Source organism: Staurois parvus, unplaced genomic scaffold (assembly GCF_062004578.1).
Source record: "Staurois parvus isolate SC_StPar_1 unplaced genomic scaffold, SC_StPar_1.0 ptg000006l, whole genome shotgun sequence".
Taxonomy (NCBI): Eukaryota; Metazoa; Chordata; class Amphibia; order Anura; family Ranidae; genus Staurois; species Staurois parvus.
In genome coordinates, this window is record NW_028317802.1 from 13,337,852 (window position 1) to 13,362,710 (window position 24,859).

The following is a 24,859-nucleotide window of genomic DNA, read 5'->3' on the forward strand; positions in this document are numbered from 1 at the left end:
ATACCACACTCAGAGGGTCTGATATTGAACTTGGGTGGCACACAGTGGAAGATAGTGGACTCGCTTACTGGATGGGAAAGCACACAGATTACCTCAGCATACTGCTGCTCTTTCAATGCCCAATCACTAGCGTGGGGGAGGGGAAGCTAAATTTAGGCAGCTATTTTTGAATTTAGGCAGCTATTTTTGCCTATATTCTGCCATCCCAAGGATGAGTACTGTAGCCATGATTCCGTGTTGAAGGTGGGAGTTGATCTGTGCTTGGGGCAAGAAGAGTAACCACTACTAGCAATGCAAAGATTAATATTTATAATGGACATTTAATTTATCCTTTAAAAAAAATAAAACAAAAATAAATATATATATATATATATATATATATATATATATATATATACACATACACAGGTATTTATATATATAAATATATATATCCTGTATATCCTGTTCCTGCCTGGCCTAATGACAAATGACGGCAGTACACACGTCAATATGTGTGGATGTCACATGATGTCCTCCACAGAACGTGCCTTGTGCTTGCCCCATGGGCCACACTGCAGCGTGATCTGTCACCCGCTGTTACCACCAGACACATCAGATGACCAATCAGTGTACCAGCTGCTGCTGGTACCATGTGACCGCTGTTAGCAATCATAGCAGATCACCTCTGAAGAAGTGCGTGCTCACGAAACGCGTCAAGGGAGCCCAGGACGCCATTGACACTACGCCGCCGGTGCCACGTGGAGGCCCGGCGGCCATCTTTAATCTTAAAGGGTCAGTTATTTGATTAAACCTGGCACCATTGTGAGTTTTTCCTGAACACTCCTGTTTTTCTTGAATAAAATCATTTTCATCAACCTACTACACTATGGTTCTTTCCTGTGTCTTCTGCGATGAGCCTTTTCAGCTTCTGCAGACCCAGATTGATCCCTGCACCAGCCTTTGAGAGGAGGAATTTTCCACTTCACACACTTCTGTAAGGATTTCTGTGACCTGCTGGACCTCCATTTCGCCACACAAGGGCGCTTCATCTCTACTATCTTCAGCTCCTGCCCATTACCAGACCAGAAAAGAGAGGGGAATCTCCATGATATCATATACAATGCGTATTATTAATATGTTTCTGGTTAGTGCGCATTTCTAACTTTTGCACTGGGAATCAGCGAGCACCATTACTGGACTGTGATTTATTTATTTATTGATTTATTTATCCATTTATTCATTTGCTTTGGTTTCATTTATTATTAACATCTGCTCGCAATATAGTAACATCACACAGCGCTGCATTTTCTTTATATATATATTTTTGGGACTTTTATGTGTTTTCCTTGAATGTTAAGCTGCTGACCATTGGAGCGCTCACTGTATTTTTTATACTCTCATGCAATAGTACACAACGATTGGCGTTCATTTGTAGTAAATACTGAATGAATCCATTTCACTCAGTAAAACTGGTTGCTTATAACAGTGAAATTCACTAGTATAAGCAATCACAGTGTGTAAAAAAAATATTGCTCTGGTCACAGTATTATTTAAGAAGGAAGGCATGATTGAGATTTTTTTGCAAAGCCAGAAAACATGGACACAGGTGGAGGATGAGAGATGATTGGGGGTGGGGGGAGAGAGGTAGGATATAAAAGGCCTGGTGGATATAAGAACTCTCCTGGATAAACCTAGGTGGACCAAATAGTATTTTAAAACTAGGAGTTACCTTCCTTTCTTTCGGTCTCTTTTTAAAGGGGAATGAAAAGTGTCGTTAGGAAAAAGAGTTTGGGGGTTCTTGAGAATGCACTTTCTTGTATATCCTCCGTCCTGTGCCATGTCAAGTATTTATTTAATGTTTCCCTATATAAGTATTTTTGATATGTAATGTATTTGAAATTAGTAAAAAAGAAGTCAAACGCAGGAAAAGGAAAAAGAAAGTGGGCAAGGCATCAAAATTTCAATGACCATAGATCAGGAACAACTATGAATAAATGACATTTTTACAATTTATGATAGACATTACTAAAATCTTTAGTCATATAAAAATTTCCTAGAAAAATAAAAGTGTCAATATTCACAATTATAGTTTCAGCAGCAAACTGGAATTAATTTTAGGTGATAATAAGATTTCATAAGCGCCTCCATGAGATCTTTGTTCCTCAGGCTATAGATCAGAGGATTCAACAATGAGTTAATGAGGGCAGATATGACTGAAAACAGTTTGTTTAAAATTACCATATCGCTGGAAGATGGAACCAAGTAAATAAAAATGTAGGAGCCATAAAAAATGAAGACCACCATAATATGTGATGTGCAGGTGGAGAATGCTTTCCTCTTTCCAGTCTTACTACGGATTCTGAGGATGGTAGTGAAAATATAGACATATGGAAGAAAGGTCAAAAGAAAGGCTCCTAATCCAAAAGTAGCACATGATAAGAATAAGACCACCATGTTTATGAAGGGGTCAGTACATGTAATCTGATATAAGTGTGGAAGGTCACAAAAGAAGTTGTGGATGGAAGATGTTCTGCAGAAGGACAACCTGAGCAAAAGTAAAGTATAAACCAAAGAGATAGAACATCCTACAATCCAGACCATGGAGGACATATGAGCACAGACCCTCCAAAACATAATTAGTTTGTAATGTAGGGGGCGGCAGATGGCAATGTAACGGTCGTAGGACATAGCCAAGAGCAAGAAAAGTTCTGAACAAGCAAAGCAGAGATAGAAAAAGACTTGGGCTTTACAGGCAGGAATGGATATTGATCGACTTTTTGTGACCAAATCATAGAGCATCTTTGGTGCAGTCACTGATGAATAGGGCATGTCCAGAAATGCCAGGTTGGCAAGAAAAAAATACATTGGGTTGTGAAGATGGTAGTCAGTGAGGACCAAGAAAAATATAAGAAGGTTTGTGATAAGAGTCATCAGATAGATCAGAAGGAAAAGCCCAAAAAGTGCATTCATGGTCAGTGGATGGTCTGAAGAATCCAGACCACAAGAAACATATATTGGGTGCACACAACACATTTTTTGAACTCAATGATACACCTGATATATCTATACCCATATTATGGTCCACTTATAAGGCATACATGAGAGGTATTCTTATACAACTAAATTCCCGTAATACCAAACAAAGAAACCAACAAATCGACAAACTCCTCACCTTAATCAAATCAAAAGAAGAAATTAACAAAAAATCCCCAGATCCCTTAATATCTTCCTCTCTCACTACAGATAAAAACAAACTAAGATCCCTTCTATCATATAAGTACGACCTTAATCTCCAAAAAATGAAAGTAAAATTTTACTCCTTAGGAAACAAAGCCAGTTCATTACTATCCAAAATGATCAAACAAAAACGCCTAAAATCCATAATATCCTCAATACACCCAGACCAAGTAGGATTCATTCCAGGCCGTCAAGCACCTGACGCCACCAGAAGAATGATATCCCTTCTTCATAATCTAGAACTCACCAAGTGCCCTTCCTTACTATTATCTCTAGATGCAGAAAAAGCATTTGACTGGATACAACTCACACTACAAAAATTTGGCATCACAGGATGGATGTTGACAGCCATCTTATCTTTATACTCACACCCCTCTGCTAGAGTACTAACGGATGGAACACTATCTGACCCTTTTGACATTACAAACGGTACCAGACAGGGCTGCCCACTTTCCCTGATAATATTCACACTGCTCATCGAACCCTTAGCTTCTAAACTCAGAGACGACCCGACATTTACCGGCATCAAACACCTTAACACGGAACATAAAATCAGTCTATTTGCAGACAACATCATATTGATGGTGACCAACCCAAACAAATCCCTTAAAACAATTCATAACCACCTCCATATTTACTCGACAGTCTCCTACTACATACTTAACGAACCCAAATCCTCGATACTAAATCTTCATACACCATCCCAAGACCAAATTCTACTAAACAATTCCCATTCTCTTGGGAAACAAACAGTATTCCCTATCTAGGAATCAGACTCACCGCAACAACAGATCAACTATACACCTCGAACCATAAGATGCTGCTAGAAACTATTCCCCAAGAAATTGCCACTCTTCGCACCTCAGAACTCTCTAAGCTGGGACGAGTAGCGACTCTGAAAATGTACATTCTACCCAAAATCCTCTACATATTTCGCACACTCCCTATACTGATTCCTAACTCCTTCTCCAGACTACAAACAATTCTTGCAAATTTCCTATGGAACTCCAAAAAACCTAGGCGCACCACCAACCTTCTAATACGTCCCACAACCAGAGGAGGAGCAGGCATCCCCCACCTGAAATCTTACTACAATGCCACTCTCCTTGACCAAATATACTTTTGGTGGAATCCATCAAGAAAAAAAATATGGTCCACAATGGAAACCCTTCCATTTCACCCGCTTAAACCCCAAATCCTAATTACAATACCATCAACACCCCAATTCGAATATCAGCTGAAACACCCTTGTATCCAAGCCACTCTACAAGCGTGGTACGATCTCCTAACCACCAAATTTACTGACACTAAACACATCCTTACCCCACTTAACATATTACACCTCATTAAACCCTCTCTAAATTTATGCCAATGGATAAAACAAGATATAACTAACATAGCTGACCTCTATACAAACCAAACTCTATACTCTTTCCAAAATCTCCAAACCAAATACAATCTCCCTTCCACTGAATACTTTACCTATCTAAGAATCGCCCACTGCCTACAAACAACAAATGTACCTTACTCCACAAAGATCCAAATTACCCCCTATAACTTCTTTACCAAAACACAATACCCCGGTAAAGGTATCTCCACTTTCTACACGTACCTCACAAACCTACAATTCACTTTACAATCAATCTCCCTGACGAACTGGGAAAAAATCCTCTCGGAACATGGGAAAAAGCATTTAATATCACCCATAAATCTACTCAATTCAGCTCCCACTGGGAGTCGTATTTGAAAATCCTCCACCAATGGTACCTAACCCCAGTCAAACTTTCTATTTACTACCAAAAACACTCCTCTTCCTGCTGGCGACAATGCGGTGAAGTAGGCTCAACACTACACATCCTTTGGTCCTGAAAATCAATTAGATCCTTTTGGAATAGTGTCTTCGAATTAATCTCAGAAATATCTGGAACCCTGATTACCCCAAATCTCTCTCTGGCACTCCTACACATTGGAATTGAAAAATTTCCCCTTAATTCTCGTACTATCATTACCCATACACTTTTCGCAGCCAAAATAAACATCACCAGATTGTGGAACACTACCAACGCTCCCTCACATCACTGGTGACAGATCTTACTTTCCAATGTGACATGGAAAAGAGATCTACATTCAACAATTCTTCTAAACACAAATTCAAACCCCAATGGGCTCGCTGGCAACAAAATTCAAATTGCTCTGTACAACCCTGATAACCTAACCACAAACAAAACTATCCACCAAACCTAGACTGGTATTTCTTCTTCTACCCAGTTATACCTACCCCCCCCTTTCCCTCCCCCCTTCCCTCCCCTATTTAATATCCCCCAACGTCCCATACACCTCACCAAGTTTCAATACACTCTCTAGAATAAATCTGATGATATTGTCTTACAGACCATTACCACCCCCCAGCCAACCGGTGAGGTAAAATACTCAATGTTACACTGTATTGCAATACTTTATTGATGAACCGTATACCCTTATCCTGTTATGTCTCTATAATCTTCAATGAAAATATGGAAACATAAAATACTTTACAAAGTACAACATTTTTATTTTAAGATTCCATCGTTTTATAGTTGCATCTTCTAAGGGTTGCCAACTGAAAACTCCATTGGATCGCACAGTTTCTAATCTGTAAAGAAAGCTGCAATCTTTATGTTTGGTTGGGTAAAAATTGTCCGGAGTCACCATTGGATTTGGAAGTGATAACTACGGGCCAAAAAGCAGAAACTAAAGGCACAGGTAGTCCTTCTTCTTAAAAACATTATATTATTATTTTATTATTATACAGGACTTATATAGCGCCGACAGTTTGCTCAGCGCTTTACATTATGGAGGGAGACAGTACAGTAACAATACAGTTCAATACAAGAGGGATTAGAGGGCCCTGCTCCTTGGAGCTTACAATCTAGGAGGGAGGGGGTAGTGGTACAAAAGGTAGTAAATAACTGTGGGGGATGGAGTGATTGGAAGAGTAGAGGATTCCTGTATTAGCTGGGGGCAGGGTAGGCTTTTCTGAAGAGATGGGTTTTCAGAGTGCGCCTAAAAGTGAGTAGAGTAGGCGATAGTCTGATAGATATGGGTAGGGCGTTCCAGAGGATGGGAGAAGCCCTGGAGAAATCCATGGGAGGATGGATCCACGAGCATGGGAGGAGGAGACAAGGGAGCTAGAGATTAGGTGGTCTCGTGAGGAGCGGAGAGTACGGTTTGGGTGGTATTTAGAGACAAGATCGGTGATGTACTTTGGGGCAGTGTTATGAACGGCTTTATACGTCAGTGTTAGTGTTTTGAATTTTATCCGTTGGGCAATTGGAAGCCAGTGGAGGGATTGGCAGAGAGGGGTGGTAGATACAGAACGGTTAGTAAGGTGGATGAGTCCGGCAGCAGCATTCATGATGGACTGAAGTGGGGATAGCCTGTGATGAGGTAGGCCAACAAGGAGAGAGTTACAGTAGTCGAGGCGTGATATAACAAGAGAGTGAATGAGTTGCTTAGTGGTTTCCGAGGTTAGGAACGGTCCTATCTTGGAGATGTTGCGGAGGTGAAGTCTACACGAGTTTGACAGCGATTGGACCTGGGGCTGAAAGGACAGATTGGAGTCTAGGATTACACCTAGTATCCTGGCGGGAGGGGTGGGACTGATGATGTGTTGTTGATCTTGATGGAGAGGTCGGGGGGGGGGGGGGCACGGGCTGGAGGGAATACTAGGCTCTCAGTTTTGGAAAGATTGAGTTTGAGGAAGTGGAGTGACATCCAGTCCGATATGTCACTTACTAGGCTAGTTATACTATTGGAGACTGAGTGGGTGAGGGGTAGAGAGATAGATTTGTGTGTCATCAGCATAGAAATGGTAATTGAAGCCTTGGGAGTTTATCAATTGGCAAAGGGAGGAGGTGTAGATGGAGAAGAGAAGGGGTCCGAGGACAAAACCTTGAGGGACCCCAACAGAGAGAGGGAGTGGAGAGGAGGTGGCAACATTATAGGTAACACTGAAGGAGCGCTGCGATAGATAGGAAGAGAACCAGGAGAGAGCGGAGTCTCTGAGGCCAAGAGAGTGTAGTTTTTTGAGGAGGAGAGGGTGGTCAACCATGTCAAAAGCCTCAGAGAGGTCAAGAAGTAGGAGTACTGTATAGTGGCCATTGGTTTTGGCAGTTAGTAGGTCATTGGTGAGTTTGAGTAGGGCAGTTTCAGTGGAGTGTAGGGGGCAGAAGCCAGACTGTAAAGGGTCGAGAAGGTTGATGTCGGTGAGGTGGGAGCTCATGCGATTAAAGACTAGGCGTTCTAGGAGTTAAGAGGTAAATGGCAGTAGGGAGATGGGTTTTAAGTTGTTCAGGTCGTGGGGTCCAGGGAGGGTTTTTTAAGTATGGGAGTGATGTGCGCGTGCTTTAGAGGGGAGGGGAAGGTACCGGTGGAGAGGGAAAGATTGAAGATGTGAGTGAGGGAGCATAGGATAGAAGAAGAGGGTGACCGTAGGAGTTGTGAGGGGACAGGGTCCAGGGGGCAGGTGGTGAGGCGGGCTTCTGAGAAAACCTTAGTGACCTTTTCGGTAGTAGCAAGGTCAAGAGAGCGATGTGTTGAGGGGGTTTTTGTGTGAGGAATGCTAAGTGGGGTGGGTATCTGAGCAGTGGCGATGTCCCTATGAATTGCGTCAATCTTGTTTTTGAAGTGGTTAGCAATCTTGTGGGCGGTGAGTGAGGTACTGGGTGGAGGTGGAGGCGGAGAAAGTAGAGAGTTAATTATACTTTCATTTATAGATAAAAGTATGCAAAATGCAGAAGAGGTTATTAGACAAATTAGAAAATGGAAAATTAAAGGGTTAATGAGGACATATATGACCAAAAACATTTTTTTCTTACTAAACATATTGCTGGAGATGGACACAAAGTAATTCAGTAAATTTGCATTTTCAGAAAAAGAATGTAACCTTGGTACTTTAGCTTCCATGTTTCCCCCATGACAAGTGAATCAAGAGAGGGCAAAGTAATGATGGGTATAGAGGTCAAGGAGGAAAGACCTTCCATGGCTGCATCTTCAAACATTATTATTATTATTATTATTATACAGTATTTATAAAGCGCCAATGGTTCGCTCAGCGCTGTACATTACAAAGGGGGACAGAACATGTGACAGAACAATACCAATACAATGCAAAACATGAGGGGATTGAGGGCCCTGCTCTTTCGAGCTTACAATCTAGGAGGGAGGGGATGGTGGCACAGGAGGAGATAGCTGTGGGGTATGGAGTGGTAGGAAGAGTGGAGGAGGTCGGCAAGTTAGCAGGGGGTGGGGTAGGCTTCCCTGAAGAGATGGGTTTTCAGGGTGCGCCTAAAGGAGAGGAGAGTAGGTGATAATCTGATGGGTTGGGGCAGGGAGTTCCAGAGGATGGGTGACACCCTGGAGAAGTCCTGGAGGCGGGCATGGGAGGAGGAGACCAGGGAACTAGAGAGAAGGATGTCTTGTGAGGAGCGGAGTGTGCGTGCTGGGCGGTACTTGGATATTAGGTCAGTGATGTAGTTCGGGGCAGTATGGTGGACAGCTTTGTACGTCAGTGTTAGGATTTTGAATTTGATCTGTTGCGCAATCGGAAGCCAGTGGAGGGATTGGCAGAGGGGGGTGGCGGACATGGAGCGGTTGGAAAGGTGAATGAGTCTGGCAGCCGTATTCAGGATCGACTGAAGCGGGGATAGCCAGCGGCGAGGCAGGCCAGTGAGGAGGGAGTTGCAGTAGTCGAGTCGTGATATGATGAGGGAGTGGATGGGCTGTTTAGTGGTTTCTGGGGTTAGGAACGTGGTGATGTTGCGGAGGTGGAGTCTGCACGAGTTTGTTAAAGATTGGACTTGGGGCTGGAAGGATAGGTTGGAGTCCAGAATGACACCAAGTACTCTGGCCTGCGGGGCGGGTTTGGGGGGAAGACAAGAAACTCGGTTTTGGAGAGGTTCAGTTTAAGGAAGTGGAGCGACATCCAGTCTGATATGTCACTCAGTAGGTGTGTGTGATTTGGGCGGAGACGGAGGGGGTGAGGTGGGGGGTTGAGAGATAGATTTGTGTGTCGTCGGCATAGAGGTGGTAGTTGAAGCCGTGAGAGTGTTTGAGTTGGCCAAGGGAGGAGGTGTAGATAGAGAAGAGAAGGGGCCCGAGGACAGAGCCTTGAGGGACCCCAACAGAGAGGGGGAGTGAGGGGGAGGTGGTAGCATTATAGGTAACGCTGAAAGAGCGTTGTGACAGGTAGGATGAGAGCCAGGAGAGAGCAGAATCTCTGAGGCTGAGGGAGTGTAGTTTTTTGAGGAGGAGGGGGTGGTCGACTGTGTTGAAGGCCGCAGAGAGGTCAAGGAGTAGGAGCACTGAATAGTGGCCATTAGCTTTGGTGGTTAGCAGGTCGTTGGAGAGTTTGAGTAAGGCAGTTTCGGTGGAGTGTAGGGGACGGAAGCTGGACTGTAGGGGATCGAGGAGGTTGTTGTCGTTGAGGTGAGAGCTTAGGCGGGTGTAGACTAGGCGCTCGAGGAGTTTAGATGTAAATGGGAGCAGGGAGATGGGTCTGAGGTTGTTCGGGTCATTGGGGTCCAGGGAGGGCTTTTTAAGTATGGGGGTGATGTGTGCATGTTTCAGAGGGGAGGGGAAAGTGCCGGAGGAGAGGGAGAGATTGAAGATGTGGGTGAGGGAGCGTAGGATGGAGGGGGAGGGAGGTTGTAGGAGTTGTGAGGGGATAGGGTCGAGGGGGCAGGTGGTGAGGCGGGCATCAGAGAGGATCTTGGAGACTTCCTCGATGGTAGTAGGGTCAAAGGTGCAAAGTGTTGGGGGGTGCTTCAGTATGAGGAATGTAGGGTGGGGTGGAAGTGGGGGTCAGAGCAGTGGTGGGGCTGTGGGAGAGGGGTGATGAGGGGGTAGCTGAGTGAGGGGGAACGGGGTTGGAGGGAGTTTGAGCAGCGACGAAGTCCCTGCGGGTTATTTTGAGGGAGAGGGGGGATGAGGGGGTAACTGTGTGAGAGGGGACGGGTTGAGAGGGCGTGTGAGTTGCGGCGATGTCCTTGCGAATTGTGTCAATCTTGTTTTTGAAGTGATTGGCAACCTCAAGGGCAGTGAGTGAGGTGCTGGGTGGAGGTGGGGGTGGCGAGAGTAGAGAGTTGAAGGTGGAGAAGAGTCAGCGAGGATTGGAGGAGAGGGCCTTGATGATGGTCAGGAAGTAGGCTTGTTTGGCTGCGTGGAGGGAGGAGGTGTAGGTGTGGAAGGCAGATTTGTAGCGGGTGAAGGCTTGTTGGGATTACATTAAAATAAACTGTCAAGTATTGTCTCCGCCAAACTGTCACTGAAGACCAGAGACCAGGGACATCCAACAAGAGGTCTGAGGCATGAATGAAAGGGTTTACCAACACCATGGAGAGTCTGACCCACCCACACAAACAAGACCAATAATTTCTATGAGATTTTTTTTTCAAATTATTAACATTTTATTCTCTTTGTAAATGTATTGCCAGTTATAAGGAAAATATTTATGGTCCCAACTGGTTGAAATTCGCCGAGCTACAAAATATTTAAGATAGAAAATCTTCGCAATCCAGGAGGACAGTCTGTTATATGTAGGGAGAAGTTGCTGGTTCAGTCCAAGCCCATGTTCAAACATAATTTTGATTGTCTGGTTTGGTGAACTGCCAGACTAAATGGGTGCTCAGTTGGGTCAAACCCCCAACTGCAGTGGAAGGTAAAACATTTAGCAGTAGGAAGGTGTCTCCTTTATATTAGTGATACCGCTGCTAAATGAGACAGATTCCTGCTCAGGTTGGTTGTTAGAGCCGGTGGTTACCAGCGTTCTAGCAACCAATGTCTCATTCCTGTTTGGACAAAGGGTGGAGATTTGTGGAGAAAAGTAATGGGTTCTCCCTAAAAATCATACCAGTCCATTTAGATTTGGTATGGATTTTAATGGGGAACAACAAAAAAAGCATGGAAACCCCCCAAAATCTATACTAGACCTTTGAGTATGCAGTATGCAGCCTGGCAGGCCAGGAACAGGAGGACACAAGTTCAAGGCAGGCTTTTGAACTATGCCAGACCCCATGTCCTCAACATGGGGGGGGGGGTTACCTTGCCAAAGGGACACCCCCGGCAAAGCACCTTGTTCCTATGCTGTTAAGGGAAAGGGCCCCTTTCCCACAAACCTGGTTTTTACGGGATCTGAGGGTAGGGAGCTTGTTAAAATATGAAAACCCCTTTATAAATAAAAGGGACCCAGATACCTCCCTCCATATGAATGGAACACAGTATCCCTACTTATTCAAAAAAATATACATAGTAGCTCAACACAAACTTTTTTTTTTTCCATAATACATTTTTATTTGGTTTTACAAATATAGTTACTAGAGATGAGCGAAGTATTCAAAAATTCGATTCGACTGATTCGGCGAATTCGTAGAAAAATTTCGATTCGAGTCGAATATATTCGCTGTGAATTTAACTTAAAAAAGGGTGTTTCTAGGCTTCAGAGAGACTTAATATTAGTGCTGAACACTGTACCTTTAATTTAAATGCCCTTGGAGTCTGCTGGGGAAGAGAAATAATACTGTCAGGCAGTATGACATGCAGATGAGTGCCGTCGATCTTAGAATCACCGCACACTTCACTCATTTGGGCAGTCACGGGGCCAAAACCAGAGTGTGGAGCCACAGTGTGGCGGTGGAGGCAGCAGCAATGGGAGGCCATACAGCACCCTATGACAAAAATGGAAACCACCAGCAGTGTGAGGAGACCTGAAAGTGGCACATGGCAGAGTGTGGCGATAGAGACAGCAGCAATGGGAGGCCGTACAGGGACCCATGACACACTCTGGACCTGGCAGCAGCATGAGGAGGCGGTACAGGGGCCCATGGCAGATTACGGGCCTGGCAGCAGCATGAGGAGTCGGTACGGGGGCCCATGGCAGATTACAGGCCTGGCAGCAGCAATGGGAGGCCGTACAGGGACCCATGACACAATCTGGACGTGGCAGCAGCATGGGGAGGCGGTACAGGGGCCCATGAAAGATTACGGGCCTGGCAGCAGCATTTGGAGTCGGTACGGGGGCCCATGACACACTCTGGACCTGGCAGCAGCATGAGGAGGCGGTACAGGGGCGCATGACAGATTACGAGCCTGGCAGCAGCAACTTGGACAGGAGGACGTTCAGTTTCTGCACCGTCTGGTGCGTGCTCGCAAACTGTTGTCTCTTGGAAACGGATTCCAAGAAAGACTGCTGACGGAATCCGTGAAGAGGAGTAGCAGGAGAAGGAGCATCTGAACGAGCGGAATATGCCAACAAGCGACAACAGGGGCCCATGGCAGATTAGGGGCCTGGCAGCAGCTATGGGAGGCCCGTAATCTGCCAGCACCCTATGACAAAAAATGGAACCCACCAGCAGTGTGAGGAGACCTGAAAGTGGCACATGGCAGAGTGTGGCGATGGAGACAGCAGCAATGGGAGGCCGTACAGGGACCCATGACACACTCTGGACCTGGCAGCAGCATGAGGAGGCGGTATATAGGGGCCTATGGCAGATTAGGGGCCTGGCAGCAGCTATGGGAGGCCCGTAATCTGCCAGCACCCTATGTCAAAAAATTCTACACACCAGCAGTGTGTGAGACCTGAAAGTGGCACATGGCAGAGTGTGGCGATGGAGACAGCAGCAATGGGAGGCCGTACAGGGACCCATGAGAGACTCTGGACTTGGCAGCAGCATGAGGAGGCGGTATAGGGGCCCATGGCAGATTAGGGGCCTGGCAGCAGCTATGGGAGGCCCGTAATCTGCCAGCACCCTATGACAAAAAATGGAACACACCAGCAGTGTGAGGAGACCTGAAAGTGGCACATGTTTGGGGCATGATTCATGGCGGATTTAGTCAGTTGTGTCAGGAACTGGTGGTTTGAAATCCAGACTAATCCACGCCTGATTCATTTTCACAAACGTCAGTCTCTCCACACTTTGGGTGGACAGTCGTGTCCTCCGCGGAGTTGCAATACCTCCTGCCGCACTAAACACGCGCTCCGATGCCACGCTACTGGCCGGGCATGACAGCCTTTCAAGGGCAAATTCAGCTAGTTGGGGCCAAAGGTCAAGTTTCGTTGCCCAGTAGTCAAGGGGATTGTCTACCTCGGTTGGCAGGGTGCTGTCCAAGTAGGCCTAAGCCTGTTGTTTGAGGTCCTGCTCCAGGTCCACCTGATGCTGCTGCTGCTGCTGCTGCTGTGGCTGGTTAGTAGTTTCCTCACTGCGCTGGTGAAGAAAGCTACTCATCATCGACTGCAGACTGAGGCAGCCGCTGCTGGTGGAGCTGCCACTGCTCCTACCACCCCACCCCTCCCCTGCTGCCATGGCAGCGGAACGCGAGCGCACAGGGCCCACAGTGTCTGAGGATGGACGTTGGCGCAGACAGGCAGAGACCAGCTGACTACATAGGTGGTTTTTATAGTACGTTATTTTGGCCTCCCTCTCAGCAGGTGTGAAAAAGGCCACCATTTTTGAACGGTAGCGAGGGTCCAACAAGGTGGACAGCCAAAAGTCATCCCTCTGTCTGATGGTTATTATTCGGCTGTCGCTACGCAAGCAAGCGAGCATGCTATGGGCCATTTGTGCCAAGGAATGCGAGGGACTCCCTGCCTCCATCTCCACAGCATACTGCCACGGTGCGTCTGGGTCCTCTGTCTCCTCCTCCTCCTCCTCCTCTACCAGATGCTCCTGCTCCTCCACTCCTGTCCGTTGAGTGGAAAAACCACCCATTTCACTCAATAATTCCTGAGCACCAATGTCCTCCTCTACCTCCTCCTCTTCTTCCTGTCCTGCCCCCACAGGGGTCATGTGGCGTTGAGATCTGTGCGCCACGTCTACCGCACCCTGACCAGCCATTGTTAACAGCATTTGTTCCAGGACGTGCAACAGAGGAATGACGTCGTTCATCCCATAGTCCTGCCGACTCACGAATAGCGTGGCCTCCTCAAAGGGCCTGAGCAAGCGCAGGTGTCACGCATGAGCTGCCAATGGCTGACATCTAAGTTACACAGGGAATACCTTTATCCGCTTTTAACATCAGGAAATCTGTGATGGCCTTTTGCTGTTCGTAAAGGCGGTCTAACATATGTAGGGTTGAATTCCACCTTGTTGCAACGTCACAGCATGAGGAGTCGGTATAGGGGCCCATGGCAGATTAGGGGCCTGGCAGCAGCTATGGGAGGCCCGTAATCTGCCAGCACCCTATGTCAAAAAATTCTACACACCAGCAGTGTGTGAGGAGACCTGAAAGTGGCACATGGCAGAGTGTGGCGATGGAGACAGCAGCAATGGGAGGCCGTACAGGGACCCATGACAGACTCTGGACCTGGCAGCAGCATGAGGAGGCGGTATATAGGGGCCTATGGCAGATTAGGGGCCTGGCAGCAGCTATGGGAGGCCCTTAATCTGCCAGCACCCTATGTCGAAAAATTCTACACACCAGCAGTGTGAGGAGACCTGAAAGTGGCACATGGCAGAGTGTGGCGATGGAGACAGCAGCAATGGGAGGCCGTACAGGGACCCATGAGAGACTCTGGACCTGGCAGCAGCATGAGGAGGCGGTATATAGGGGCCTATGGCAGATTAGGGGCCTGGCAGCAGCTATGGGAGGCCCGTAATCTGCCAGCACCCTATGTCAAAAAATTCTACACAGCAGCAGTGTGTGAGGAGACCTGAAAGTGGCACATGGCAGAGTGTGGCGATGGAGACAGCAGCAATGGGAGGCCGTACAGGGACCCATGACAGACTCTGGACCTGGCAGCAGCATGAGGAGGCGGTATATAGGGGCCCATGGCAGATTAGGGGCCTGGCAGCAGCAATGGGAGGCCCGTAATCTGCCAGCACCCTATGTCAAAAAATTCTACACACCAGCAGTGTGAGGAGACCTGAAAGTGGCACATGGCAGAGTGTGGCGATGGAGACAGCAGCAATGGGAGGCCGTACAGGGACCCATGACAGACTCTGGACCTGGCAGCAGCATGAGGAGGCGGTATATAGGGGCCCATGGCAGATTAGGGGCCTGGCAGCAGCAATGGGAGGCCCGTAATCTGCCAGCACCCTATGTCAAAAAATTCTACACACCAGCAGTGTGAGGAGACCTGAAAGTGGCACATGGCAGAGTGTGGCGATGGAGACAGCAGCAATGGGAGGCCGTACAGGGACCCATGACAGACTCTGGACCTGGCAGCAGCATGAGGAGGCGGTATATAGGGGCCTATGGCAGATTAGGGGCCTGGCAGCAGCTATGGGAGGCCCATAATCTGCCAGCACCCTATGTCAAAAAATTCAACACACCAGCAGTGTGAGGAGACCTGAAAGTGGCACATGGCATGAGAGACTCTGGACCTGGCAGCAGCATGAGGAAGCGGTATATAGGGGCCTATGGCAGATTAGGGGCCTGGCAGCAGCTATAGGAGGCCCATAATCTGCCAGCACCCTATGTCAAAAAATTCAACACACCAGCAGTGTGAGGAGACCTGAAAGTGGCACATGGCAGAGTGTGGCGATGGAGACAGCAGCAATGGGAGGCCGTACAGGGACCCATGACAGACTCTGGACCTGGCAGCAGCATGAGGAGGCGGTATATAGGGGCCTATGGCAGATTAGGGGCCTGGCAGCAGCTATAGGAGGCCCATAATCTGCCAGCACCCTATGTCAAAAAATTCAACACACCAGCAGTGTGAGGAGACCTGAAAGTGGCACATGGCAGAGTGTGGCGATGGAGACAGCAGCAATGGGAGGCCGTACAGGGACCCATGACAGACTCTGGACCTGGCAGCAGCATGAGGAGGCGGTATATAGGGGCCTATGGCAGATTAGGGGCCTGGCAGCAGCTATGGGAGGCCCTTAATCTGCCAGCACCCTATGTCAAAAAATTCTACACACCAGCAGTGTGTGAGGAGACCTGAAAGTGGCACATGGCAGAGTGTGGCGATGGAGACAGCAGCAATGGGAGGCCGTACAGGGACCCATGACAGACTCTGGACCTGGCAGCAGCATGAGGAGGCGGTATATAGGGGCCTATGGCAGATTAGGGGCCTGGCAGCAGCTATGGGAGGCCCGTAATCTGCCAGCACCCTATGTCAAAAAATTCTACACACCAGCAGTGTGTGAGGAGACCTGAAAGTGGCACATGGCAGAGTGTGGCGATGGAGACAGGAGCAATGGGAGGCCGTACAGGGACCCATGACAGACTCTGGACCTGGCAGCAGCATGAGGAGGCGGTATATAGGGGCCTATGGCAGATTAGGGGCCTGGCAGCAGCTATGGGAGGCCCTTAATCTGCCAGCACCCTATGTCAAAAAACTGAACACACCAGCAGTGTGTGAGGAGACCTGAAAGTGGCACATGGCAGAGTGTGGTGATGGAGACAGCAGCAATGGGAGGCCGTACAGGGACCCATGAGAGACTCTGGACCTGGCAGCAGCATGAGGAGGCGGTATATAGGGGCCTATGGCAGATTAGGGGCCTGGCAGCAGCAATGGGAGGCCCATAATCTGCCAGCACCCTATGTCAAAAAATTCTACACACCAGCAGTGTGTGAGGAGACCTGAAAGTGGCACATGGCAGAGTGTGGCGATGGAGACAGCAGCAATGGGAGGCCGTACAGGGACCCATGACAGACTCTGGACCTGGCAGCAGCATGAGGAGGCGGTATATAGGGGCCTATGGCAGATTAGGGGCCTGGCAGCAGCTATGGGAGGCCCATAATCTGCCAGCACCCTATGTCAAAAAATTCTACACACCAGCAGTGTGTGAGGAGACCTGAAAGTGGCACATGGCAGAGTGTGGCGATGGAGACAGCAGCAATGGGAGGCCGTACAGGGACCCATGACAGACTCTGGACCTGGCAGCAGCATGAGGAGGCGGTATATAGGGGCCTATGGCAGATTAGGGGCCTGGCAGCAGCTATGGGAGGCCCGTAATCTGCCAGCACCCTATGTCAAAAAACTGAACACACCAGCAGTGTGTGAGGAGACCTGAAAGTGGCACATGGCAGAGTGTGGTGATGGAGACAGCAGCAATGGGAGGCCGTACAGGGACCCATGAGAGACTCTGGACCTGGCAGCAGCATGAGGAAGCGGTATATAGGGGCCTATGGCAGATTAGGGGCCTGGCAGCAGCAATGGGAGGCCCATAATCTGCCAGCACCCTATGTCAAAAAATTCTACACACCAGCAGTGTGTGAGGAGACCTGAAAGTGGCACATGGCAGAGTGTGGCGATGGAGACAGCAGCAATGGGAGGCCGTACAGGGACCCATGACAGACTCTGGACCTGGCAGCAGCATGAGGAGGCGGTATATAGGGGCCTGTGGCAGATTAGGGGCCTGGCAGCAGCTATGGGAGGCCCATAATCTGCCAGCACCCTATGTCAAAAAATTCTACACAGCAGCAGTGTGTGAGGAGACCTGAAAGTGGCACATGGCAGAGTGTGGCGATGGAGACAGCAGCAATGGGAGGCCGTACAGGGACCCATGACAGACTCTGGACCTGGCAGCAGCATGAGGAGGCGGTATATAGGGGCCCATGGCAGATTAGGGGCCTGGCAGCAGCAATGGGAGGCCCGTAATCTGCCAGCACCCTATGTCAAAAAATTCTACACACCAGCAGTGTGAGGAGACCTGAAAGTGGCACATGGCAGAGTGTGGCGATGGAGACAGCAGCAATGGGAGGCCGTACAGGGACCCATGACAGACTCTGGACCTGGCAGCAGCATGAGGAGGCGGTATATAGGGGCCCATGGCAGATTAGGGGCCTGGCAGCAGCAATGGGAGGCCCGTAATCTGCCAGCACCCTATGTCAAAAAATTCTACACACCAGCAGTGTGAGGAGACCTGAAAGTGGCACATGGCAGAGTGTGGCGATGGAGACAGCAGCAATGGGAGGCCGTACAGGGACCCATGACAGACTCTGGACCTGGCAGCAGCATGAGGAGGCGGTATATAGGGGCCTATGGCAGATTAGGGGCCTGGCAGCAGCTATGGGAGGCCCATAATCTGCCAGCACCCTATGTCAAAAAATTCAACACACCAGCAGTGTGAGGAGACCTGAAAGTGGCACATGGCATGAGAGACTCTGGACCTGGCAGCAGCATGAGGAAGCGGTATATAGGGGCCTATGGCAGATTAGGGGCCTGGCAGCAGCTATAGGAGGCCCATAATCTGCCAGCACCCTATGTCAAAAAATTCAACACACCAGCAGTGTGAGGAGACCTGAAAGTGGCACATGGCAGAGTGTGGCGATGGAGACAGCAGCAATGGGAGGCCGTACAGGGACCCATGACAGACTCTGGACCTGGCAGCAGCATGAGGAGGCGGTATATAGGGGCCTGTGGCAGATTAGGGGCCTGGCAGCAGCTATGGGAGGCCCATAATCTGCCAGCACCCTATGTCAAAAAATTCTACACAGCAGCAGTGTGTGAGGAGACCTGAAAGTGGCACATGGCAGAGTGTGGCGATGGAGACAGCAGCAATGGGAGGCCGTACAGGGACCCATGACAGACTCTGGACCTGGCAGCAGCATGAGGAGGCGGTATATAGGGGCCCATGGCAGATTAGGGGCCTGGCAGCAGCAATGGGAGGCCCGTAATCTGCCAGCACCCTATGTCAAAAAATTCTACACACCAGCAGTGTGAGGAGACCTGAAAGTGGCACATGGCAGAGTGTGGCGATGGAGACAGCAGCAATGGGAGGCCGTACAGGGACCCATGACAGACTCTGGACCTGGCAGCAGCATGAGGAGGCGGTATATAGGGGCCCATGGCAGATTAGGGGCCTGGCAGCAGCAATGGGAGGCCCGTAATCTGCCAGCACCCTATGTCAAAAAATTCTACACACCAGCAGTGTGAGGAGACCTGAAAGTGGCACATGGCAGAGTGTGGCGATGGAGACAGCAGCAATGGGAGGCCGTACAGGGACCCATGACAGACTCTGGACCTGGCAGCAGCATGAGGAGGCGGTATATAGGGGCCTATGGCAGATTAGGGGCCTGGCAGCAGCTATGGGAGGCCCATAATCTGCCAGCACCCTATGTCAAAAAATTCAACACACCAGCAGTGTGAGGAGACCTGAAAGTGGCACATGGCATGAGAGACTCTGGACCTGGCAGCAGCATGAGGAAGCGGTATATAGGGGCCTATGGCAGATTAGGGGCCTGGCAGCAGCTATAGGAGGCCCATAATCTGCCAGCACCCTATGTCAAAAAATTCAACACACCAGCAGTGTGAGGAGACCTGAAAGTGGCACATGGCAGAGTGTGGCGATGGAGACAGCAGCAATGGGAGGCCGTACAGGGACCCATGACAGACTCTGGACCTGGCAGCAGCATGAGGAAGCGGTATATAGGGGCCTATGGCAGATTAGGGGCCTGGCAGCAGCTATAGGAGGCCCATAATCTGCCAGCACCCTATGTCAAAAAATTCTACACACCAGCAGTGTGTGAGGAGACCTGAAAGTGGCACATGGCAGAGTGTGGCGATGGAGACAGCAGCAATGGGAGGCCGTACAGGGACCCATGAGAGACTCTGGACCTGGCAGCAGCATGAGGAAGCGGTATATAGGGGCCTATGGCAGATTAGGGGCCTGGCAGCAGCTATGGGAGGCCCATAATCTGCCAGCACCCTATGTCAAAAAATTCTACACACCAGCAGTGTGTGAGGAGACCTGAAAGTGGCACATGGCAGAGTGTGGCGATGGAGACAGCAGCAATGGGAGGCCGTACAGGGACCCATGAGAGACTCTGGACCTGGCAGCAGCATGAGGAGGCGGTATATAGGGGCCTATGGCAGATTAGGGGCCTGGCAGCAGCTATGGGAGGCCCGTAATCTGCCAGCACCCTATGTCAAAAAATTCTACACACCAGCAGTGTGTGAGGAGACCTCAAAGTGGCACATGTTTGAGGCATGATTCATGGCGGATTTAGTCAGTTGTGTCAGGAACTGGTGGTTTGAAATCCAGACTAATCCACGCCTGATTCATTTTCACAAACGTGAGTCTCTCCACACTTTGGGTGGACAGTCGTGTCCTCCGCGGAGTTACAATACCTCCTGCCGCACTAAACACGCGCTCCGATGCCACGCTACTGGCCGGGCATGACAGCCTTTCAAGGGCAAATTCAGCTAGTTGGGGCCAAAGGTCAAGTTTCGTTGCCCAGTAGTCAAGGGGATTGTCTACCTCGGTTGGCAGGGTGCTGTCCAAGTAGGCCCAAGCCTGTTGTTTGAGGTCCTGCTCCAGGTCCACCTGATGCTGCTGCTGCTGCTGCGGCTGGTTAGTAGTTTCCTCACTGCGCTGGTGAAGAAAGCTACTCATCATCGACTGCAGACTGAGGCAGCTGCTGCTGGTGGAGCTGCCACTGCTCCTACCACCCCACCCCTCCCCTGCTGCCATGGCAGCGGAACGCGAGCGCACAGGGCCCACAGTGTCTGAGGATGGACGTTGGCGCACAAAGGCAGAGACCAACTGACTACATAGGTGGTTTTTATAGTACGTTATTTTGGCCTCCCTCTCAGCAGGTGTGAAAAAGGCCACCATTTTGGAACGGTAGCGAGGGTCCAACAAGGTGGACAGCCAAAAGTCATCCCTCTGTCTGATGGTTATTATTCGGCTGTCGCTACGCAAGCAACCGAGCATGCTATGGGCCATTTGTGCCAAGGAATGCGAGGGACTCCCTGCCTCCATCTCCACAGCATACTGCCACGGTGCGTCTGGGTCCTCTGTCTCCTCCTCCTCCTCCTCTACCAGATGCTCCTGCTCCTCCACTCCTGTCCGCTGAGTGGAAAAACCACCCATTTCACTCAATAATTCCTGAGCACAAATGTCCTCCTCTACCTCCTCCTCTTCTTCCTGTCCTGCCCCCACAGGGGTCATGTGGCGTTGAGATCTGTGCGCCACGTCTACCGCACCCTGACCAGCCATTGTTAACAGCATTTGTTCAAGGACGTGCAACAGAGGAATGACGTCGTTCATCCCATAGTCCTGCCGACTCACGAATAGCGTGGCCTCCTCAAAGGGCCTGAGCAAGCGGCAGGTGTCACGCATGAGCTGCCAATGGCTGACATCGAAGTTACACAGGGGAGTACCTTTATCCGCTTGTAACATCAGGAAATCGGTGATGGCCTTTCGCTGTTCGTAAAGGCGGTCTAACATGTGTAGGGTTGAATTCCACCTTGTTGCAACGTCGCAGATCAGGCGATGCTGTGGAATTCCGTTCTGCCGCTGCAGCTCAAGGAGGGTGTGCTTTGCGGTGTAGGAATGGCTGAAATGCATGCAAAGTTTACGTGACATTTTAAGGATGTCTTGCAGTGGGATGGTGGATTTTAAGAACCGCTTGACAACCAGATTGAACACGTGAGCCATGCATGGCGCATGGCACAACCTTCCTTGACGCAGAGCAGACACCATGTTCTTTCCGTTGTCGGTCAACATGGTTCCGATTTTCAGTTTGCGCGGAGACAGCCATCTGTCGATTTCTCTGTTCATTACACTCAGAAGTTCCTCCCCTGTGTGACTACGTTCGCCAAGGCATACCAGGTGCAGAACAGCGTGACACCGTTGCGCCCTGCACATGTGATATGCCGGTCGGGTAATGGGACTTGGCACGGGGGTGGCGGCTGAGGACACGGCGGAAGAAGAGGTGGTAGAGGCGGACATCTTTGCCGGACCAAGGACGTGCAAACGTGGAGGCAAAAGCGGCGTGACCTGTCCAAGTTGCTGGTGCGGCTGTGACGGCACCACGTTCACCCAGTGGGCCGTAAATGACATGTACTGTCCCTGACCATAGTTACAGCTCCACACGTCGGCGCTGCCGTGCACTTTGGCAGAGACCGACATGCTCAAAGACTGGCCCACCATGTCTTCTACATGTGAATGCAGGGCTGGCACTGCCTTTTTGGCGAAGAAATGACGGCTTGGCACTCTCCACCGCGGCGCGGCACAAGCCATCATTTCTCTGAAAGGTGCTGAGTCCACCACTTGGAAAGGGAGGGACTGCAGCACCAGCAACTTGGACAGGAGGACGTTCAGCTTTTGCACCGTCGGGTGCGTGCTCGCAAACTGTTGTCTCTTGGAAACGGATTCCAAGAAAGACTGCTGACGGAATCCGTGAAGAGGAGTAGCAGGAGAAGGAGCATCTGAACGAGCGGAAGATGCCAACGAGCGACAACTCCCCTCAGCAGAGGTGTTGGAGCCTTGACTGGCTGATGGAGGGCGATTGACGTCGGGTGACGGAGCAAGTAACGGAGCGGGTGATGGAGCGGGGGCTGGGGCGGGCAGAACCGCCGTATCTTTATCACGGTTTTCCCAGGCCACCAAATGGCGACGCTGCATATGCTGCCGCAACGCTGTAGTCCCAACATGGGCCCCCTGGCCACGCTTGACTTTCTGGCCACATAGTCGACATACGGCTACGTTTACTTCCTCGGGCGGCTTGACGAAAAATTGCCACACCGCCGAGTAGGAAACTTTGCCCCCGATACTCCTCACTGGCTGACTGCTGCTTCCTCCGTGCACACCGGCACCACTACTGGCCGTGGTGGTAGGCTGCAGTGGAGCTGGTGCTCTACTCCGTGGACGTTTGGCTCCACTGACACTGCTGCGACCCTGCTGCTGTCTCCTGGGCAACCCACCGACTGTTTTGCTCGCTGCCAAGCTGCCACCCTCTTCTCCTGATGATGCGGAAGAAATTGCCTGATGACGACGAGGCTGCCAAGTGCGATCAACCTCCTCATCATCAAGTAGGGTCTCCGCCTCACTACTAGCCCCCTCGGCTGCGTCTGGGTCAGGAGACAGACCTGTCTCTAGACCGGCTACCGAGCCACTCTCCTCGCCACTACTTCTTCGCCTGGCTGCTGAAAAGGCGGATGTCTCCCCCCGTTCCTGACCGCCCTCTGTTAGCTCTTCCTCACTGTACAGTGGGGCTGAGCCCACAGCATGCGATACTTCGCTTGGTGAGGGAACACCAAAGGACAGGGGCAGGTAGAGGACACGTGATTTCAGTGGGCTTGGTCCCGGGCCATGCCAACTAACGGTTGTGTCTGACGTACCCACCGACCGTTGGCTGTAGGTGTCAGAGGTGACCTGGGAAGAGGAAGACGACCGAGCCAACCAATCGACGACGGCAGGGTTGTCGGTGGAGACACGACCGCTGGATGACACCGGGAGCACTGGCCTCTGGCTGCGAATAGTGCTGCCTCGACCCCTTCCTCTGCTGCCACGTCTGCTCGCTCCTAAAACATTGCCTCCTCTGCCACTCCTCTGCATGTTGTCTGACATACTCTTTAATTAAACGATTATGTGTCCCTGAGTAACAATTCTGTGTCCCTGAGTAACAATTCTGTGTCTGTGCGAGTAACAATTCTGTGGCCCTAAGTAACAGTTCTGTGGCCCTCAGTAACAATTCTGTGTCCCTGATTAACGTTTCTGTGGCCCCAAGTAACAGTTCTGTGGCCCTCAGTAACAATTCTGTGTCTGTGCGAGTAACAATTCTGTGTCTGTGCGAGTAACAATTCTGTGGCCCTAAGTAAAGTTTCTGTGGCCCTAAGTAACAATTCTCTGGCACTCAGTAACAATTCTGTCTGTCCCTGAGTAACAATTCTCTGGCACTCAGTAACAATTCTGTCTGTCCCTGAGTAAAAATTCTCTGGCCCTAAGTAAAGTTTCTGGGGCCCTGAGTAACAATTATCTGGCACTCAGTAACAATTCTGTCTGTCCCTGAGTAACAATTCTCTGGCACTCAGTAACAATTCTGTCTGTCCCTGAGTAAAAATTCTCTGGCCCTAAGTAAAGTTTCTGGGGCCCTGAGTAACAATTATCTGGCACTCAGTAACAATTCTGTCTGTCCCTGAGTAACAATTCTCTGGCACTCAGTAACAATTCTGTCTGTCCCTGAGTAAAAATTCTCTGGCCCTAAGTAAAGTTTCTGTGGCCCTGAGTAACAATTCTCTGGCACTCCGTAACAATTCTGTCTGTCCCTGAGTAACAATTCTCTGGCACTCAGTAACAATTCTGTCTGTCCCTGAGTAAAAATTCTGTGGCCCTAATTAAAGTTTCTGTGGCCCTAAGTAACAATTCTCTGGCACTCAGTAACAATTCTGTCTGTCCCTGAGTAACAATTCTCTGGCACTCGGTAACAATTCTGTCTGTCCCTGAGTAACAATTCTCTGGCACTCAGTAACAATTCTGTCTGTCCCTGAGTAAAAATTCTGTGGCCCTAATTAAAGTTTCTGTGGCCCTAAGTAACAATTCTCTGGCACTCAGTAACAATTCTGTCTGTCCCTGAGTAACAATTCTCTGGCACTCCGTAACAATTCTGTCTGTCCCTGAGTAACAATTCTCTGGCACTCAGTAACAATTCTGTCTGTCCCTGAGTAAAAATTCTGTGGCCCTAAGTAAAGTTTCTGTGGCCCTGAGTAACAATTCTCTGGCACTCCGTAACAATTCTGTCTGTCCCTGAGTAACAATTCTCTGGCACTCAGTAACAATTCTGTCTGTCCCTGAGTAAAAATTCTGTGGCCCTAATTAAAGTTTCTGTGGCCCTAAGTAACAATTCTCTGGCACTCAGTAACAATTCTGTCTGTCCCTGAGTAACAATTCTCTGGCACTCCGTAACAATTCTGTCTGTCCCTGAGTAACAA

At 49.6% G+C, this 24,859-nt stretch overlaps 1 protein-coding gene across 1 annotated transcript; it reads right to left on the bottom strand.

The window, feature by feature from the left end:
• Window positions 1-2,073: 2,073 nt before the first annotated feature.
• Window positions 2,074-2,952, bottom strand: LOC149474362 (olfactory receptor 2A12-like). Its single transcript, XM_089667138.1, has one exon. The coding sequence runs from the start codon at window positions 2,950-2,952 to the stop codon at window positions 2,074-2,076; it is 879 nt and encodes a 292-aa protein (XP_089523264.1).
• Window positions 2,953-24,859: the final 21,907 nt, after the last annotated feature.

What these genes read in the sequence shown, in the direction of transcription:
- LOC149474362 (XM_089667138.1), bottom strand. Translation starts at nt 2,952, where the DNA reads ATGAATGCACTTTTTGGGCTTTTCCTTCTGATCTATCTGATGACTCTT.